The sequence below is a fragment of the Mauremys reevesii genome, linkage group 6 (genome assembly GCF_016161935.1).
Source record: "Mauremys reevesii isolate NIE-2019 linkage group 6, ASM1616193v1, whole genome shotgun sequence".
NCBI classification, from domain to species: Eukaryota; Metazoa; Chordata; order Testudines; family Geoemydidae; genus Mauremys; species Mauremys reevesii.
The window spans coordinates 86,885,031-86,903,522 of record NC_052628.1 but is presented as its reverse complement, the minus strand read 5'-3'; the positions used below and the strand labels follow the sequence as shown (position 1 = coordinate 86,903,522).

Sequence of the window (18,492 nt, the reverse complement as noted above, 5' to 3'; positions counted from 1 at the left end):
ATGTCACTCATCATTGTATCTGAGCACTTAAAAATAGCGCATAATATGCCAAATTGCATGGATTTTTACGATGCTTAGTATCTCTAATATTGGGTACAATGAGATAAAACATATTTTACTGTGTGTCCTAATCAAGATTTAAACCACTAAAAGAGGACATACCAGTAGTGCAATAACCTCCTTCCCCTCCTAGTTTATGCATTTTCATTTAATTGCATGATAAATTATGAAATGAATAAAACTATTAAAATTACTGTAGTTTCTCAAACATTTCTAAGACTTTAGCAAGCAAATGGTTGGCACTGAAGAGATTCTAGATGCAAAAAAGAATGTGCTATAAAAAAAAACTTTCTGACAGGTACTGCATTTTAATCATAAATGTACCATATCAATGAAAGGACTGATGATTACTCAGATATTTTAACTGAGGCTCTGTGATAAGGCTAATATTTTGCTTCTTTTTTCTTTTTTGACTGATCCATTTATTTGAGATGAGCATGTTTTGCCAGTACACAATGAAAGGTTTTAACACAAGGGAAGATGCCTGAAGGTTGCAGATCACCAGAGTACCATGTGCTCCAGCCACACCCCCAAGAATGCTTTCATTTGCCTGCAGTTTAGGGAGAAATAGATAGAGGTGGCTACTCTAATTTTAGGCAAGTGGGGGATTCCAGACTGGCCAACTTTATGGGGTTTTTAGATGTTTCTGTACATCTGCAGGAAAAAAACAGTCTACAAAGAAATCCCCATCTGTATGGCTTCTCTTCCCTATTCCCCCACCTCTTGGGGAAGGGCAATCAATGACAGCTCTGTTCCACCCCCTTCTAAGATGATACTCTGGGAACATTACATGTAAAGAGCCATCTAGGAGGCAGTTGCTCCTGTCATTTGTTCAGCAATTGCTCTGACTACTTGAACTGCCCACTCAGACCTTTGGAGTTAAAGTGGGGAGGATGGCTGAGGTATCAATGAAAACTCTCCCAGTGCTCCCCCCAATACTTCCAGTATGTGTGTGGGGATGTTCTGCAATTAAATTGGCATGAAGTATTGGTTTTTGGGGTGGCATTTGGTTTGGTTTTATCTTGCGATGAAGGTGGTTATTTTGAGTGGGGTTGCTTTTATTAGCAATTAAACTGATTTGGAGGAAGGGGTTATTTTGCAATGTAGATGATTGGGGAGCTGGAATTAAATGCTAGTAATAGGATGAGAGATGAATAAAACATTTTGCCAGGAAACAAATGGCGAAGAATATGAAATGCTGAAGACTTTCGCATCTATTCTTTCCTCTGTCCTTCTCTCTCTTAGTCTTGGTATGTAGCTACACAATTATTCAAAATGGTGCAAATTTATGAACACTTGAAAGTTCTAGAGTTTTCTCCAAGAACGTTGGAAGGTATGGGATTAGTTATGACAAGAGGATCCCCATCTGACCCTCTGGGGCAGCATTAATTCCCTTGCACCAATGGAGTGATATAAAGGGAAATTAGCCTGGGGCAAAGACTTGGCTGTATGCCACACCAAATACAACTATAACTGCCAATCAGGGCCGGCTTTAGCAAGTGCGGGGCCCGATTCGAACAGTTTCAACGGGGCCCCAGCAGGGATGACTAAAGAAAAAAAAACATGTAAAAAACCACATGGGGCTTGTACTCACCGGGCAGCGCTCCTAGTCTTCAGCGGCGGGTCCTTCATTCACTCTGGGTCTTCGACGGCACTGAAGGACTTGCCGCCGAAGTGCCGCCGAAGACCCGGAGCGCCGCCGGGTGAGTAAAAATTAAAAAGGAGCCTCTAGCCAGGGAAGGGATTCTCAGCCACTTGCCGCCCCCCCGGCGGCCCTGCCACTGGGCGCGGGGCCTGATTCGAGGGAATTGGTGGAATAGGCCTAAAGCCAGCCCTGCTGCCAATAATTCTAATCAAAGCAGTGGCCTATTCTAGAATTTGACCATTGACCTTCTGCATAATCCTTGCTTATCAGAGCTATTTAAGATGAAAATAAGTGGCATACACCATCATTTCTAAGTTATTCCATCAGCTACCAAAAAGCTGGAGATTTTATGAAAAAGACTGGAAATGCTGGCAAGAGAGCTTCAATCTGTCTTCACTAATGTTGTCATAGCTTCAGATTTGCCCTATAACAGTGAAATCCTTGAGATAAGAAGTTGCCTTAAGAAAGAAAAAGCATAGGGGCCAAATTTACTAATATTTAGAAATCTGCCAAGGAATGATAATTTATAAACATATAAAATCCCACCTCCTCTCCCATCTGGAGTACTTTTAAAAAAAATCCTTTTCATATTTGAATGAGGAATTGACAGCACATTCAAGAGCCAAGCATAACGTGGTAGGAATTGTGAAAGCTTCCCTTTGCACCCCTGCCATTATACCACATTAGTGACCTCCAACATGACAGCTATTCAATTTTGAGCATCTCTGTCAATTAGTTTGACTTGTCCAAGTTTGTCATGTAGACTAATTTCCAGTAAGAAGTAGATTGAGACCAATTTCTTTTTCATAAGTGATCTAAAAATCCTTGAAAAATATAATGTGGAAGGGCAAAGAAGTTAATCTTCAATATTCTCTGTAGCTTCCTTAAAGGAATTAGGAGGAAAAACACAATTAAAATAATCTTATATAATAACCTGATAACAGTTGATATGCTTACCATTTTAACAAATGAATTCTTTTATTTCCCTGGAAAACTACAAAGCCCGTTGCTGTGAATCCTAAAAAAGTAGTGGTTCCGGTTGAATCCTTAAAATAAGAGAGAAAAAACACAAATTAAAGCTATTTGTTTGATCCCTGCCCCTCAATATGTATGTATATTGTTGACGGTATAAATTCTTAGTCCATTGCAGTCACAGATACGGTATCTGCATTTTTCTTAGGACTAAGCCTTATTTGTCAACTATATTTTTCTCAACATCTAAGTTCAATCCTCAGCAATAAAAAGTCTTGTTTCTTATTTACTATTTGACTGGATAAAACTGTCTCGTGCTTTGTTTTTCTTCGCAAGTAGATTTTGGGACAATGGTAGCACTTAAAGACTTATTCTTTTCTACAAACATATACACAAATAGTCCCATTTGATACCAAAATGCTCACCAATATGAGCAAGGGATTCAGTTTTGCCCAAATGTGGTATTCTCATCTTATGTCCTTCAGCCTTGAAATTCAAAGGAACAAGCTCTCTCATATGATTTCCAATACTTCGCAATAACATCTCTGCTGGAAATATTGCCACAAGACAGCCTTTCTTGCTGTATTTAGATATTTCCAATTTTGGTGGAAACCAGAAGTGCAGAGATAAGTGGTGTTTTCTTGTAAATCAAGTATCAGAGGGGTAGCTGTGTTAGTCTGGATCTGTAAAAGAGTCCTGTGGCACCGTATAGACAGAAGTTTTGGAGCATGAGCTTCCGTGGTATTAAACAAAGACTGTGAATGGCTTGCCAACTACAAAACCAGTTTCTCCTCCCTTGGTTTTCACACCTCAACTGCTAGAAGAGGGCCTCATCCTCCCTGATTGAACTAACCTCGTTATCTCCAGCCTGCTTCTTGCTTGCATATATATCTATATCTATATCTATATCTATATATACATACATACACACACATACATATACACACACACACACCTGCCCCTGGAAATTTCCACTACATGCATCCGACGAAGTGGGTATTCACCCACGAAAGCTCATGCTCCAAAACTTCTGTTAGTCTATAAGGTGCCACAGGACTCTTTTAAATCAGTACACCAAACTTTTTTGAATTCCACAAAGAAAAGGTTGGATTCAAATTTTTTTGAGCAAAAGTTTAGGTCAGTTCATGTTTTATACTAATCAGCTTTCCTATGCTTATTTCCAAACGCTCATTTGCCTGGCTTAATCTGTTTCACTATTCTATAAGCTTTATTTCAAATCATTATGCAGTCAAAGAATATCAGGATTTTTTTAAGCTTCCTGTGGAAAGTAAAAGCAAAAAAACACAGAAGGACACAGTTTCAAATGTAAGTACCCTACTGTGATTACTATTAAAAAGTCTATAATAACCATACAATGACATCTGAAATAATGCAGTATGGTTCTCATCCAAAGCTCACTGAAGTAAAGGGAAGTCTTTTCATTGACTTCAGTGGGCTTTGGATCAGGCCCTTTATCTAATTTAGGAAAGAAATCCCTGCAATAATGCAGCTATAGCTTTGGATAAGGGTTGACTATTAATGGTGAGCATGGTAAACTGCTACAAGTGCGCGTGGGATCTATAGGTCACTTAGTTTGCCCCATAAAACCATGTTGGAATGCAATATTATTGAAATATAACAATTCAAAGCAACAATTAGAGCATCATAAAAACTGGCAACCTTAACAGCAAAATTATAAAGGCAAATCACCATCACTCAAAAATGCAGATGTATGGTGGCTTCATTTGTACACGAAACAACTAGTGGTTATAACCAAAGACACCTTTGTAAAAGAAACACAGAATAGTTAAGTAGTGGACTGTGAAGTTGAATACATAAGTACATGTCCAATTCACCCTTTTGTATATGCAATTTCCTGTTTGTGTTATGGTTTGTATATTTTGCAGCTGCAAATTAAACACTTGTGTTCGAAATGTTAGCCTAGAAGTCCTGGCAATTGGTTGTGGCTTCTGGATAACAGTAACACATTGTTACTGAAATTCTTAGAAAATGTGAAGTATTTCCCATCTAGAATATTTGTTTAACTCTAAAATACTGTTTCTCAGGAATTACATGCACTATATAAGATTGAAACTTAGTAAAACCCTCCATAAGATTACATTAAGGGAGAGTTTTGAATGGCAAAGAAAAGATCAGTTATCAAAACTTTTCGAACAGTACACTTAGCAAAATATACTCTACCTCGTATGTTTACTTAGGCTATCATTTTCTGTTGACTAGAAACAGTTATGAGCAAGTTGTAAGAGGACAGCACAGCACTACAAGATGTTCACACGGCTGGGATGGAATTACAATACTTGTGACCTGCCAGGACCCTCAAAAAAATCTCCTCATACTGACACAGCATGCTAGAGTGTCATACTCTGAAATACTGCCTATGCAAGGCAGTACTTCTGGGACTGACACACAGGTGTTTGTCAATCAACATTTTACAAAGCTGCAACATCTCTCTAACTTTCTGGGGAGGTTCTTTTAGAAATGTTTTAGTACACATGGCTGGATAAAAATGGGACTAATTCATTATTAACCTGTAAGAAGATAATTTATTTTAAAAACCCTGAACTATTACCTTGCAAGGATGAGGATCAACACCATAGGTTTCCAAAGAATGTGCTTTCAGTAGTAAATTAAATTCAGCAACAGCTGGGCTCTGTCCACTGAAATTACACAAGGCAAATGTATCAGTTTAACAAAAGCACAAGATAAAAGGTATACTTCGGTTCAGTTCAGTAGGCCACGGCATCAAAACCAGACAAAGAAAGAAAAGACCTACTAACACATACACAATTTCAACCATATAACATTTACAAAGACGGAACTAGGAGATCTTTCATGTGATTTCTGCTGGTGCTCTGCCCTAATGCCTAATCTTTTCAGATTAAGTTTTGATGCTTTTTGCATACTGCCAGGACTTCAGTGATCTGTCCAGTTAATCAGGGTTATCAAGTATCCATCAAATATTTGTTATCTTCTCATGTACGCACAAGTTGAGTCTTACAATGAAATAAACCTCAGCATCTGTTTTTTCCAAACACAACCTCCTAAACTAATTTTAAAGGATTGTCCAGATTAAGATACATTCCTTCCAGCTCAGGGTATTGACAAAGCAATCATATTACACAGACTACTGAGACACATGCCTAATTATAGCAGAGCCTGCTACCACCACCATGGTGCCCTTATTTTTAGGGAGTGGTCTCAAATCAACCATAAATGTTCATTAAAGCCTAAAACATGGAAGGCAAAGTCTCAGCTCTGAAGCAAGTGTTACTGGTTTTAACTCCTCCATTGCCAGCTTCCATTATAAACCATGGCAAGATTATTTTTTTAAGATGCTGTGGAATGCCAATATTTTCAAATAGATGTATTGGTGATATAAGAGACAAAGCTCTTTGTGGTATCCTAATATCTAGGTTTTTTTTACCACAGCTGCCCATTGAAGCAAGGACTTCATTGAGCTGCCCATAATGATGTCCAGGTCCCTTTCCTGAGGTGATACAATCAGTTTAGTACCCTGTAAGGCATCAGAGTAGTTCAAATGTTTTCCTCCAATGTGCATGATTTTGCATTTACAAAACATTGAACTACATCTGCCATTGTGTTGCCTGCAGTGTTATCCCAGCTTTCTTAGGTCCTCTCTGGCATTCCTCAGTCTCCTGGGGGTGACTAACCTAAACACCTTTGTTATCTGCAAATTTGGCTACGGAACAGCTCACCCCTCTTTTCAAATCATTAGTAAATATATTAATCAACATCAGACCTAGTACACAATCTTGTGGCACCCTGCTGTTATTCTCTTGCCATAATGAAAATTCACATTAGTTTCTCTGCTTTAATTTCAGTCTCTGCCAGTGTTTTATTCAGGAAAGTTTAAGTAAGTTATGTTGATGGTTCTCTTCTAAAAGGCCACAGGTGAGAGATCCAGGAACAGAGCACAAGACTCCTGAGTCCCAGTCCAGTGCTCTCTACCCCCTGAAGCCCACTGCCTCACTTACTGACTCACTATTTACTCTGGCATGTCTGGACCTTATAATCTACATCAGAGCAATGTAAAACATTAACTCAACAGAGAGAAGAGAAGAGAAGAGCTAGCATGAGAATGAACTAAACCTAACCTTAATAATCTAACTGGACCTTTTCATGGTAAGGAGATCATTTCTTTTTTCTAAATAAATGTACCTATGTCAAATCTTAACATCAGAGCAAGCTGAAAATTGATCACGGTCTTAACATTAAATGCTACTTTTGATCAGTGTCAGGAGCCTTTAAACTTTCTGCTTAAGATGGCCTCACACAAAGTCCTTTCATCCAGGGGAAATCATCCAATTAATGCCCTTAACCTGCAAACTAGGGAACATCTCTGTGGTTTATATTTGACTTCAATCAGGAAAGCTGGGTATGCTTTCCTGATTGAAATACTTGTATTTCCAGTAGGCCTCACATGTGCACACATATATAATTTATTCAGCATTAAAGAGAATCCTAAATATATCACATCTTCAATCAGTTTCCAGGTCAGAAAGCTCAGAACTGTGCACTCAGGAAAAAGGACTGGTATATTTTTGTGCAGAAAAGCCTGGCAGCCTACAATACAAAATGAAAAAATGCATTTCTGATTTGAATTCAGAGCTCTACAACTGGGATAAGCTATGCATTAATGACTCATCCTGTGTGCACTCTGCGACTATCCCACGGGAATCTATCCATTTCAAAGCTCCAGCTAAAACTTTGAAGAACAGATACTCCAACTGAAGAACTGAGCAGCTCATAACATGTTCTGCTATTTTCCTTTAAACTAATGAGAAGTGTACATTAGAGGATGTAGAAACTCTCACTATTTACTTCCATATGCACCTCTGGATCTGATGCTCTTTGAAGGCCAGGGAGTTATGTAGCTCAATGGGAAATGCTTTCCAGGGACGTGGATTAAGGGCAATGTCACTGACACTACTTGCTTCCCCACACCACCACACTAATGCACGTCTAAAATCCCTTTTTCCTTCATTCCCTATCATTTGGGGCCTGATGAGAAGCAAAGCACATCCTTTGCTGCAGTCAGAGAGTTGAGGGTGCACCTCATGGGATTATTGGTCTCGTTTCTTTAAATAGTTTATGATAGGTTTGTTTTTAGGGAACCATGCACTAGTGAATCAAAAAAAGTGTTGGTCAGATTTATTTTGTGCCACTGGCCTACTGAATGATGTTGGGCAAGTCACTTCCACTCTCTGTACTTCAGTTTCCCCATCTGTGAAATGGGGATAATGACACATTTCTAAAATGCTTTGAGATCTACCAGTGCAAAGCATTATTTAAAAGTTATTATTCATGGTTTTGTAATCACTTTTGTATCACTTGGAGCCACCTGCTGCTGAACACTTATATACTATGTTCGTTCCAGGAATCATTGCTCAACATTAAACTGTGGACAGGTTAAAGCAATTCAAAGACTTACAAAGCATTCATGTAATGAACTATTCAGAAGTGCTAAGCATCCTCAGTTTCCACTGAAGCCAATGTAAGCTGCAAACCCTCCACTCCTCTAAATTTATACAGGTTTAAATAACATAGAACGAAGTCCCTTTTGAGATTCCCTTTCACTCAGGGTTGTTGATGCTGATCATCCTCTGCTATAATCTCAACAAGTTAGATCACAGGGACTTTCTACGAAGGCCCTCCATCTCCTAAATGTTCTCCACCTCATTATATGCTAGATCATGTGTGGCATCTTTTAGCAGAACTCAAGACATTCAAGTTTTCTTTTAAGTTTATGTGGATTTGCCTGTGTTCTATAAAGGATTCTCTGGGTGATTTATTTCTTACGTGTCAGGGGCAGCTACCAGATTTGTGGGCTTTTTTAAAATCTTTTTTATCCATGCTAGTTGAAAATTCTACGAAGCCATGTGTCCGATATGCTGAAGTCCTTACACAGTTTTTAGTTTGCCCTTATTCAGACAAACGTCCTGTGCTCAAGAACAGTTTTGATTGCAGGCTATATTAAAACCTGAGTAAAGACTTCAGGACTTGGCATTAGGTTTTTAGTTTTTGATGGAGAGACTAAGGAGAATTAAGCACCTAAAACGCTAAATGGTGCCTCATTCCCATAAATACAGCTCTATTAAGATTAGCCCAGAAGTAAAAAAGGCACTGTTAGTAAACTCAGTTAGTATACAGTTTTTGACTGCATTGCTTTGCAGTAGTTACGATGAAATTACCATGCAGATAACTTTATAGAGAAGTGCAGAATGAAAAATCTTCTAAACTACTTTCCAACCCTGTTCCATAGTTTGTCATTGAGTCTTTTACATTAAAAATAGCAAGGCAAAACTTTGCAAACTATCTAAGCAATGCCACTGCTCCTCTTGGGATTCCCATGGCAACTGGTATCACAACAGAGCAAAAGCTTTAAATTCATCTCAAAGAATGTCAGTTACTGCACAGGGTGAGTAACCTTCTCTTCTTCGAGAGGTGTCCCTGGGGTGCTCCACTCCAGGTGTCTGAAAAACAGTATCCCGTAGGATGGCTGGGACTTCAGATGAGGCAAGAAGGCTGTTGACAAGACAGCTCTACCCAATCTGGTGTCAGACGCTGCAGTGTGGATGAGAGCATAGTGATTAGCGAAGGTAAGGCTCAATGTCCAGGTAGCTGCCTTGCGTATGTCAAACAGTGGGACATTGCAGAGACGAGGAAGTGGACACAGCTCTGGTAGAGTGTGTTCTAATTGACGTAGGAGGTTGTATTTGCATATGCCTTTGTTATCAACTCAGGCGGTCACCAATCCATTTGGAAAGTCTCTGTGTAGCGATAGCATTTCCTTGTGAGCGCTGAGTAGTAGAGACAAAATGTCTGGAGATCTTCCTTTTACCTGGATAGAACAAAACCATTTAGGATAATGCTCTGTGAACATCAAGAGTGTGAATTATTGATTCAAAGGCGTTAGCGTGAGTTTTGGGGGGAAATGCTGGGAGGTGTCTCGGTTTACTGAGGTAAAAGGAAGAGTGCATGCGGAGTGTGACCTTATCGCGGAAGAACGTGGTATACGGAGGGTCTGCCATAAGCACCCCCATTTCTCCTACTCATCTGGCAGACGTGATTGCTATGAGGAAGGCAGTCTTCATGGATAGGTGGAGAAAGGAGCAGGTAGCCATCGGTTCAAAGGGTATATTCATCACGGCTTTGAGGACTAGGTGTAAATCCCCAGGTGTAGCAGGTGGTTCCACATCCAGATATAATGTCTGGATACCCTTCAGGAACCTATTGGTGATTGGATGGGCAATCTTATGGTGGAAGACGGTGACTGCCACAAGGTGGATCTTGGAGTGAGCTCGTAGAGAGGCCATATGTTTTAAAGTGTAACAGGTAAACCAGTATCAGTGGGAGTGAAGCAGAAACTTGTCAGCACACCAAGATGTGAACTGTTTCCATTTACGCATGTAGGTAGTGTGCATGTTGTATGTTCTGCTGTGTAGCAAGACAGTGTGTACTTGGTCCGAACATGTTAACTCCGCATTAGAGAACCACTGATCAGCCAGGCCCTCGGGTGGAGACATTGTATGTTGGGGTGAAATAGTTGTCCCCTGCGTTGTGATAGGAGGTTGCTGAATGGGGAAAGGGTGGCTTGACTGACATGCTCAGGAGGAAGGGGTACCATGGTTGTCTGGGCCACGCTGGAGCTACGAGAATGATGTTGGCTCTGTCTGTTCATATCTTCTGAATTACTCTGTACAATAGAGGCATTGATGGGAATGCATACATAGGAGCTTCGGTCCAACAGAGCATAAAGGCGTCTCCCCATGAGTGTTTCCCCAGGCCTGCTCTGGAGCAGAATGGCGGGCATTTTTTGTTTGTTGCTGTGGCAAATAGATCCAGTTGGGGATAACCCCAGGTCTGGAAAATGTTGGAAAGAATGGAGTCGTTGAGTTCCCACTCGTGCTGTATGGGGAACGATGAGCTGAGCTAGGCGGAGATATGGATATTGTGTTGAAGGCACCAGTTCCAAAATTTTACCACCTCTGTGCAAAGGAAGTGTGACCAGGTTCCGTAGACATAAAACATGCACACAATATTGTCGGTCATGATTTGAATTTGATGGTTTTGGATGATGGGAAGGAAATGGTGGCAGGCATTGCATACGACCCAGAGCTCTAGCAAATTTATGTTAAGCTTGGTTTCTGAAGTGGCCCATAGACCCTGAGTGGTGAGGTGGCCGATGTGTGCTCCCCATCCTGTGAGGGATACATCTGTGGTGATGGTAACTGAAGGGGGCTGTTGTCGGAAGGGAATCCTGGTGCAGAGGTTGATGGGAGAGCATAGGCACCAACTTTCCCCAGCGCCGGTGGGTGCTTGTGCCTCTCGCCCCCTTTCCTATCCCAACTCACCCTTTCCCTGCCCCATTCCAACCCCTTCCCCAAAGTCCCCACCCCAACTCCGTCCCTTCCCCAAATCCCCGCCCCGGCCTCGCCTCTTCCCTGAGCACACCGCGTTCCCCTTCCTCCCCCCTCCCTCCCAGCTGCGTGAAACAGCTGTTTCATGGCACAAGCGCTGGGAGCTAGAGGGAAAAAAAAGTGGGCACACGGCGTGCTCAAGGGAGGAGGCAGAGGTGAGCTTGGCGGGGGGGCAGGTAGCTGCTGGTGAGTGCTGAGTCAGTGCCTATGTGGGAGAGGTCTACCAGAGAAGCGAGTCCTTGACTTTTTGGGCCATAGTTAGTAACCTGTTTAGCCTGTGCTTGTTTGGTTTGTACACTGTGGCTAGCCAACCCTGAAGGCATCACATGTACAGGCGAGCATTTGCTACCACCAATGTGCAAGCGGCCATATGTCCTAAGAGCTGTAAGGAGTCTCGGACAGTAGTCTGTGGGCTGGCACCTATCTGGGTAATAAGGATGCCCACTGTGTGGAATCTGTACTGGGGGAGAGATGCAAGACAGGTGGTGGAATCGAGGTGGGCTCCAATGAAGTCGATTTGTTGGGTAGGTTGTAAGGTAGATTTGGTTTTGTTTATTTGCAGGCCCAAGGTGCGGAAGCAGTGAAGGGTTGCAAGAGTTGCGTGGTTTGCTTCTAACTGAGTGGGAGACTTGAGGAGATAGTCGTCCAGGTAAGAAAATATGAGGATTCCTTCCCTCGCCGAGATGTGCTATTACAACTGCAAGTACCTTGGAGAAGACATGTGGTGCGGTGGAGAGGCCAAATGGGAGGACTCCATATTGGTAATGTTGCACTCCCACAGCAAACCTGAGGAAACATCGAGGGGCAGGGTAGATAGAGACATGGAAATGTGTCTTGGAGGTCAAGGGTTGAAAACCAATCTCCTTGTTCTGGCATCGGAATCATCATTGGGAGAGTAACCACTCAGAATTTCTGTTTCTTGACAAACTTGTTCAAACGTCGAAGACAGAGGATAGGGCGCCAACTGCCGTTTTTCTTTTCCGTCAAGTAGTGGGAGTAAAACCCTTTTCCTCTGTGTTGAGGGGGTACCTCTTCTATTGCTCCGAGATGTATGAGACCTTGTACCTCCTGACAGAGGAATTGTTTCATGAGAGGGGTCCCTGAAGAGGGATGGGGTGGGAGGGTGCGTAGGAGGTAAGGAGAGGAAGGGGATGGCATAACCCAATCTGATAATTTCCAGGACCCATCTGTCCATAGTGATGGTTTTCCAGTTGGCCAGGAACGGATGCAAATGGTGTCCAAAAAATGGTTGGTTGGAGTTGGTGCTGGAGAGGGTGCGAGGTTTTCTATACCCTGGACCAAGACTTCAAATTTATTTATTTGAGTTAGGAGGGTGGGTTGCCGTTGTTTGAAGAGGGCGACAACGTTGGTTCCTGGGCCTATGTTGTTGTTTAGGTTGTTGCATATCATAGTGTCTGAAAGGTGGATGTTACACAAAGGTATGGTAACACGGCTGCTGGTATGGCTGATATCTATATTGTCTCTTCTTTGAGGCAGGTGTTTGGATGCCTAAGGATCGGAGTGTGGCACGGGAGTCCTTCATGGAGTGAAGGACCTCATTGGGTTGTAGAGGCAAAGAGCTTGTCTCTATCGAAAGGGAGATCTTTGACCGTATTCTGTATCTCCTTCGGAAAGGAGGAAGAAGCAAGCCAGGAGGCACGCCACATGACAATGGCTGTGGATCTGGCTGCTGCGTCCACAGCATCGAGGGCAGCTTGAAGAGCTGTGCTGGAGATCAATTGGCCCTCAGACACCACTGCTTTAAATTGTCATCGTTTATCCTCCGACATATCATCAATAAATTGCATTACCTTAGCATAATTTTTGTGGTCATATTTTGCTAAGAGCGCCACATAGTTCACTACTCTAAATTGCAAAGTGGAAGAAGAATACACTTTGCAGCTGAAGGAGTCCAGTCTCTTATTATCTTTGTCTGAAGGAGTGGAGCGGAAGTGTTGGTATTTGTTTTTCTGATTGGCTGCGTCGACCGCTAGCGAATTAGATGAGGGGTGTGTAAATAGAAACTCAGAATCCTTAGATGGGACAAAATATTTGCGGTCCAATCTCTTGCTAGTGGGTGTTATTGTAGCTGGGGTCTCCCAAATAGCTTTAGCAGGTTCCATAATGGCCCCATTAATTGGTAGGGCTATTTTGGAGGAGGTCATAGCTTGCAGGATGTTGGTGAGCTCGTGGTGTGTTTCAGGTATGTCCTTCAGGGTAATCTTGAGCTCTTCTGCTACTCTCAGACAACTCTTGAAAGTGACTGAGCTCATCAGTAGCAGGAGGTGGTGGGGGCACCATGGCATCTTGTGGTGTTATCGCTATAAAAGAGGTATGCGGGGCAGTGTCCTCTGTAGGGATGGCTGCCACTTCGGGTCTTATCTGTGTTTCAGTGTAAGCAGGCAGTGGGGAGGGCCTGACAGCTTTCCTCCGGGCAGCCCATGGAAGACCTGAGTGTGGTGTGGTGTAGGCCCATGGGCCCCCGTGTGGCCATTGCTCTGGGGGCATAGATGGTCCCATCCAGGGATTGCCCTACTAGTGTGGATAGCCTTAAGGATATGGAGCTCATGCTGTAATGCATCTCCCAGTTGAAGGTAACTGAATCTGGGGAGAGTATTCAGAGGAAAACATCTGGTCATCATATTCCTCTTCCTCGTCCTCATCCTCCCACACTTCATTAGTGGGGCTTGAAGAGGTAGGGGAGTACTGAAGGCAGGGTGCTAAAGGTCTCGGTGATAGAGAAGAGCAGGAGCATGGGACACCCTTAATTCCTCTGGCTGTAAAAACTGCAGTGGAGCTGACTGACCAGGAATCAGTGCCGGTGTAGCTAGTGGAGGCAGAGTCTGCTGGGGCATCTGCTGGGGCACCGAAGGGTGTCCTGGGGGCACAAGCTGGCTCTGTGGAGGAGTCCCTGAGGTAGGCATTGCAAGGGAGGCTGGAGATATCAGGAGGCTCGGTGCTGAGAGCGGTGGCTGCAAAAGCGGCACTGCAAGATCAAAGGATAGTGCCCAGCTGCCGCTTGTACTGTTGGCACTGTAGCAGCTCTCGGCACCGTGCTGACAGAAGTGGCCAAAGGAGAGCTGAAAGAGACGGGAAATGGGAAGCCCTGAGCTAAAGCACGGTCAGTGCCTGAGGTGCCTGACACGTGGAAGGTGACAGGAGAACTGGTTTTAACTGGACTGCAGAGGGGCATCTGGATTCATTCAGTGGTGGTGAACAGCAGAACCCAATCCCAAAAGTCTAGATCAGCTAGAGGATGATAAACATGGGGAAGACAACAAATGCATTCTATATGCATAGTTCCAACTGCCTTTTCTAGAAGAGAACTTTGCTGGGAAAGCAGCAGCCTCTGGGCAGCTCTAACAAATGGCACAGCATAAGATGACCATATTTTTCCACTTTAGCAAGTTATTCCTACTACTGAACAACATGTGCTCCTGACTCACAAGTAAAATTCCTAGTAAAATCATGCAAACCAATCTAAATTTTGTTCCTTGTTATTCACAATACAAGTTTCATTAAAAAAAAAAAACAAAAAAAACAGAGGATTTCTCCAGAAGTTCCACTGCTGCTCTAAGTCACAATTTCTAAGACATAACATCAGCTGGTTTCATATGGAGATTGCTCCTTAACTCAATGCCTCCAAAAATTCTCTCCAGGCTTGCTGTGTAAATGTTAGTTCTGGTCTGATTCACTCGCTCCACCCTCCATTACTCACACACAATTACAGATTGATGTCTTTGAAATGTTTTTTCCTGTGAAAAATGCCTTGTTTTCCCTCCATGGAAGTTTCCAATTTTTCTGAATATTTTTGGGGGAAGTTTACATCAAAAATCCAAATCCATAACTTACCTTTCATTTTTTTGGCAACCAAAACTGGCAAAATTTCAGCTTTTCGGGAATTTTTTTTCAAATAAAACCTATATTTTTCATCAAAATGGGTGACATTTTTTTCTTCAGTATTTTTTATTGAAAACCAGAAAATGGAATATTTTTCAGCAACAAACGCTGAAAAATATTCCATTTTCTGGTTTTCAATAAAAAATACTGAAGAAAAAAATATGACGACAATGTATATATTCATTTTTGTCAACATATTTTATGGAGAAAAAAACACATTTTCTGACCAACTCTAATTACAGGGCTTACAAAGCTTGAAAAGGTGCAGATACTTTGTGCTGGACCGGGTCCTTATTCTACCTAGTCTCTATACCCACCCGGCAAAGTGTCGCCTCTGATGTTAACCTGCATTAGCTCCTTAGCTGTAGAGAAGGCATTCAAAGAAGGCAGACTAAAGAAGAAGTGTTACTGGACAAATGACCTCCTCCTTTAAAATTGGACAAGACAAAGCCCTCAGTCTGAGGTTCACCTGCTGAAGGGATCTGCTCACAACCTCTTGACAGGAAAAATCTCTCATTTGCCAATGTACTGAGACCAACACAGCTACCACAACACTGCAAACAATCATCTGCCTATGTCAATCAGAATTGAAATGAAAGCCCGTTAATCCAGACTGGTGCTTATGGTTTGTTTTTTTTAAACCTTCCGTAGATTTACAATAGTCATTTAAATACATGCTGAAGATATTGAGGGTTTTACTGACCTCTGAAAAGTGCAAAGTGAATTGTGGTTGATGTTTGTTCCCCCAAATTCAGTTTATATTAGAATGGACATGTTAAGTAAAATGATCATAAGAATGTAAATTCATTCTCTATCAGACATTTCTGATAACTGTCTGGTATTACTATGGCAACATAGGCTGGGCAGTAGCTATACAGCTTGGATACCTCTAATGCCAGCAATAGAAAGAATTTTCAGTGTTAAAGGGAAAGATCTTTATATTGATCTAGTTCTTTTCATCCCCAATGATACAAACATGCTATACAAAGTGATACACAAACTAAATACAAAGATCACTTCATTCACCACTGAAATGCAGCCATCTCTAAACATGAGCCACTTGTTTTATTGTTTCAATAGCTTTCAGATTTAACAAAACAAACCACTATCAAAATAGCTGTTTTTATAAAGACATGCCAACATTAGCATAGAAATGTCTAGGACTATTGGAGTTAGGGGAATCTGCCCTGCAAAATCAGGATGAATGTACACAATAATATTTAGTAGTAAGGTAACAGCCAGCTGAAATTGCAGGAATAAGTCAGACAGGCAGAATGAAATTTTGGTAATTAATACATTTTATTAGATAAATGAAAACAATCAAAAGCTATATGAATATATTTAAACTGACTGTACTTAAATGTTTTCCATATTAAGATTACCTTCTAATACCTCAAAGTCATTCTTCTCAAAAGATATTCCACAATCATCACTGATTTCTTATATTTGTCTTCAACCAGACAATTTTTTTTAATTGTAATAAATCATCTTAAAAAGGTACAACTGTGCATTTATCAGTCTAAACAGAGGTGCAATATATTCAAAAGTTTATCATAATAGTTATTGCCTCATTCCCCTAAACAATAACCAGAAAGTAAAACCAAAACTAAAACGGTCAACCAATTCTTTGCTTTTTCTATAAAATGAAATGGCCTATTCAATCTACATTCTCAAAATCTAAAAGGTAAGGTGTAGAAGCTATACAGTAGCTGAGAACTGAATTAGATTCACAGCCTTTTCAAGAATTTGCTTCTGATGTCTTTAAAGGAGATTCCTTCTTCTCTACCAAATGCAGCTCTACGTTTGGCTGGGAGATTAGGTTATCGAAGAGAAAACTGGAGAAAAGCAAATGCTCTTCAACGAGCACTGAACTGAGTCTCTAGAGAGGTATACATTTCCTTAAGAATTTCAGTTCCCATCAGAACAGTCTCTCAAAGACCATTAAGGTACAATTGGAGCACTGGAAAAAAAGAATGCTTCCTAGTAGTCTCATTGCCTCACTACAAATTTTCTCACCTCTAAAACATACAATGGCACAATTATGTTAATTATTTCTTCTCTATAAGTCATCAGGCAGTTATTGATCAATGTTAAAAGAAAAAGCCTCAAAACATTTGTGCGAAAACTTACATTCAGCACAGACAGTTATTTAAAAGTATTTTTTCCCCCAGGGAGATATTTTAGTATCATTTGAAAAGAATGTCTTTGCTTGAGACTGCAATTTACTAACAGTAAGGGATCATTTCCAGCCTGTCCACTTGCTGCATCAAAAATGTTTGCTGTTGTGTTAAGATGAATTATCCTCCTGAAAAACCCTCCTTAAAACTCTCCTCTGCCAAAATGCCTGAAAAAACAGTAACAGTTAGGTTGGTGGCGTGCTGATACTTCTGCTATCATGCTGACCAACATTGTCTCATTGTTTCCTTGTACTTCCTCATTGGTTGTCTCTTGTCTTACACTTAGACTGTAAGCTTTTGGGGGCAGGAGCGGTCATTTTGTTCTGTGTTTATATAGCACCTAGTCCATGAGTAGATGCTATGGTAATATAAATACATAACAATAACAACAACCAACAAGAATAAGATATTTATTTTCCATGTGAGAAATATAAAAACAGATTATTAATCAACATCTGGTGTAACAGAGCCTTCATGTTAATTTATAGGCATTCATGCTAGTGTACTTTCCAGTCAAACTAGCAAAAAAAATGCCAGACCCCTTCAGTCTTGAAAAGGAAATTTGAGTATCACAACCCGAGCAGTCTCAGTTCTTCTCATATGTCTCATCTCAGGGAATCCTGGCTGTCAGCTAGCGGTCAACAGCTATTGGACTATCAAAATGGTAAATCCTCCATTAGAAAGTCATATGATACACGGTATGGTTTACAAGGAATGTGTGTCTTTGAACAGAGAGCAATCATTTTGATTCCAGTAAAAACATTTGTGATGTTCAGCATTATTGTTCTGTCCTTTAAAGTGAATGCAGATAATGGAGATACTGTAAGTGAATCAGCAATAGGGAAAACATTTGGAAATGGCATATTTTCTTTCCTCTGTAAAAGGAGTTGCATAAAGTCAAACAGTAAGAGCTGCATCTCTAGTTGGACCAAACAACTACTATGGCCTTAGTAGCCCAAGGAAGCAGAGTCAGTTAATGTAATAGAAAACATACAGTCTGGTTAAGGGACTACAGAAGGAACTACAGTAATAGAGAAAAAAAGGGAATTAACTGTTGAGTTGTTCATCTTATAGATGGGATGTTGAGTCAGACAGGACCAACCTTGCACAGCTTCTGGGTATTGGATATAGGGCACTGAAAAGGGCAGACTCAGAGGGTGAGAACAGTTAACCACTGGCAGACTGGTATGTATGAAAATTAATTTTAAAAGCTTAAAAAAAGAGGGTCAGAACAAAGATTCATTACAATGGTTCAGAGAAACACAAAGATCTTTTA

The 18,492-nt window shown here is 41.2% G+C and overlaps 1 protein-coding gene across 6 annotated transcripts in view; it reads right to left on the bottom strand.

Annotated features, from left to right (window-relative positions):
* FRMD3 (FERM domain containing 3) overlaps positions 1-18,492 on the bottom strand; it is a 236,295-nt gene that overhangs the window by 50,583 nt on the left and 167,220 nt on the right. For all 6 annotated transcript variants that reach the window (XM_039545743.1, XM_039545741.1, XM_039545740.1 and 3 more), the window contains 2 exons: positions 5,268-5,355; positions 2,663-2,751 (listed from right to left, as the gene is read on the bottom strand). In XM_039545743.1, coding sequence (XP_039401677.1) covers positions 2,663-2,751; positions 5,268-5,355 — 177 coding nt within the window. The remainder of the gene's footprint in view (positions 1-2,662; positions 2,752-5,267; positions 5,356-18,492) is intronic.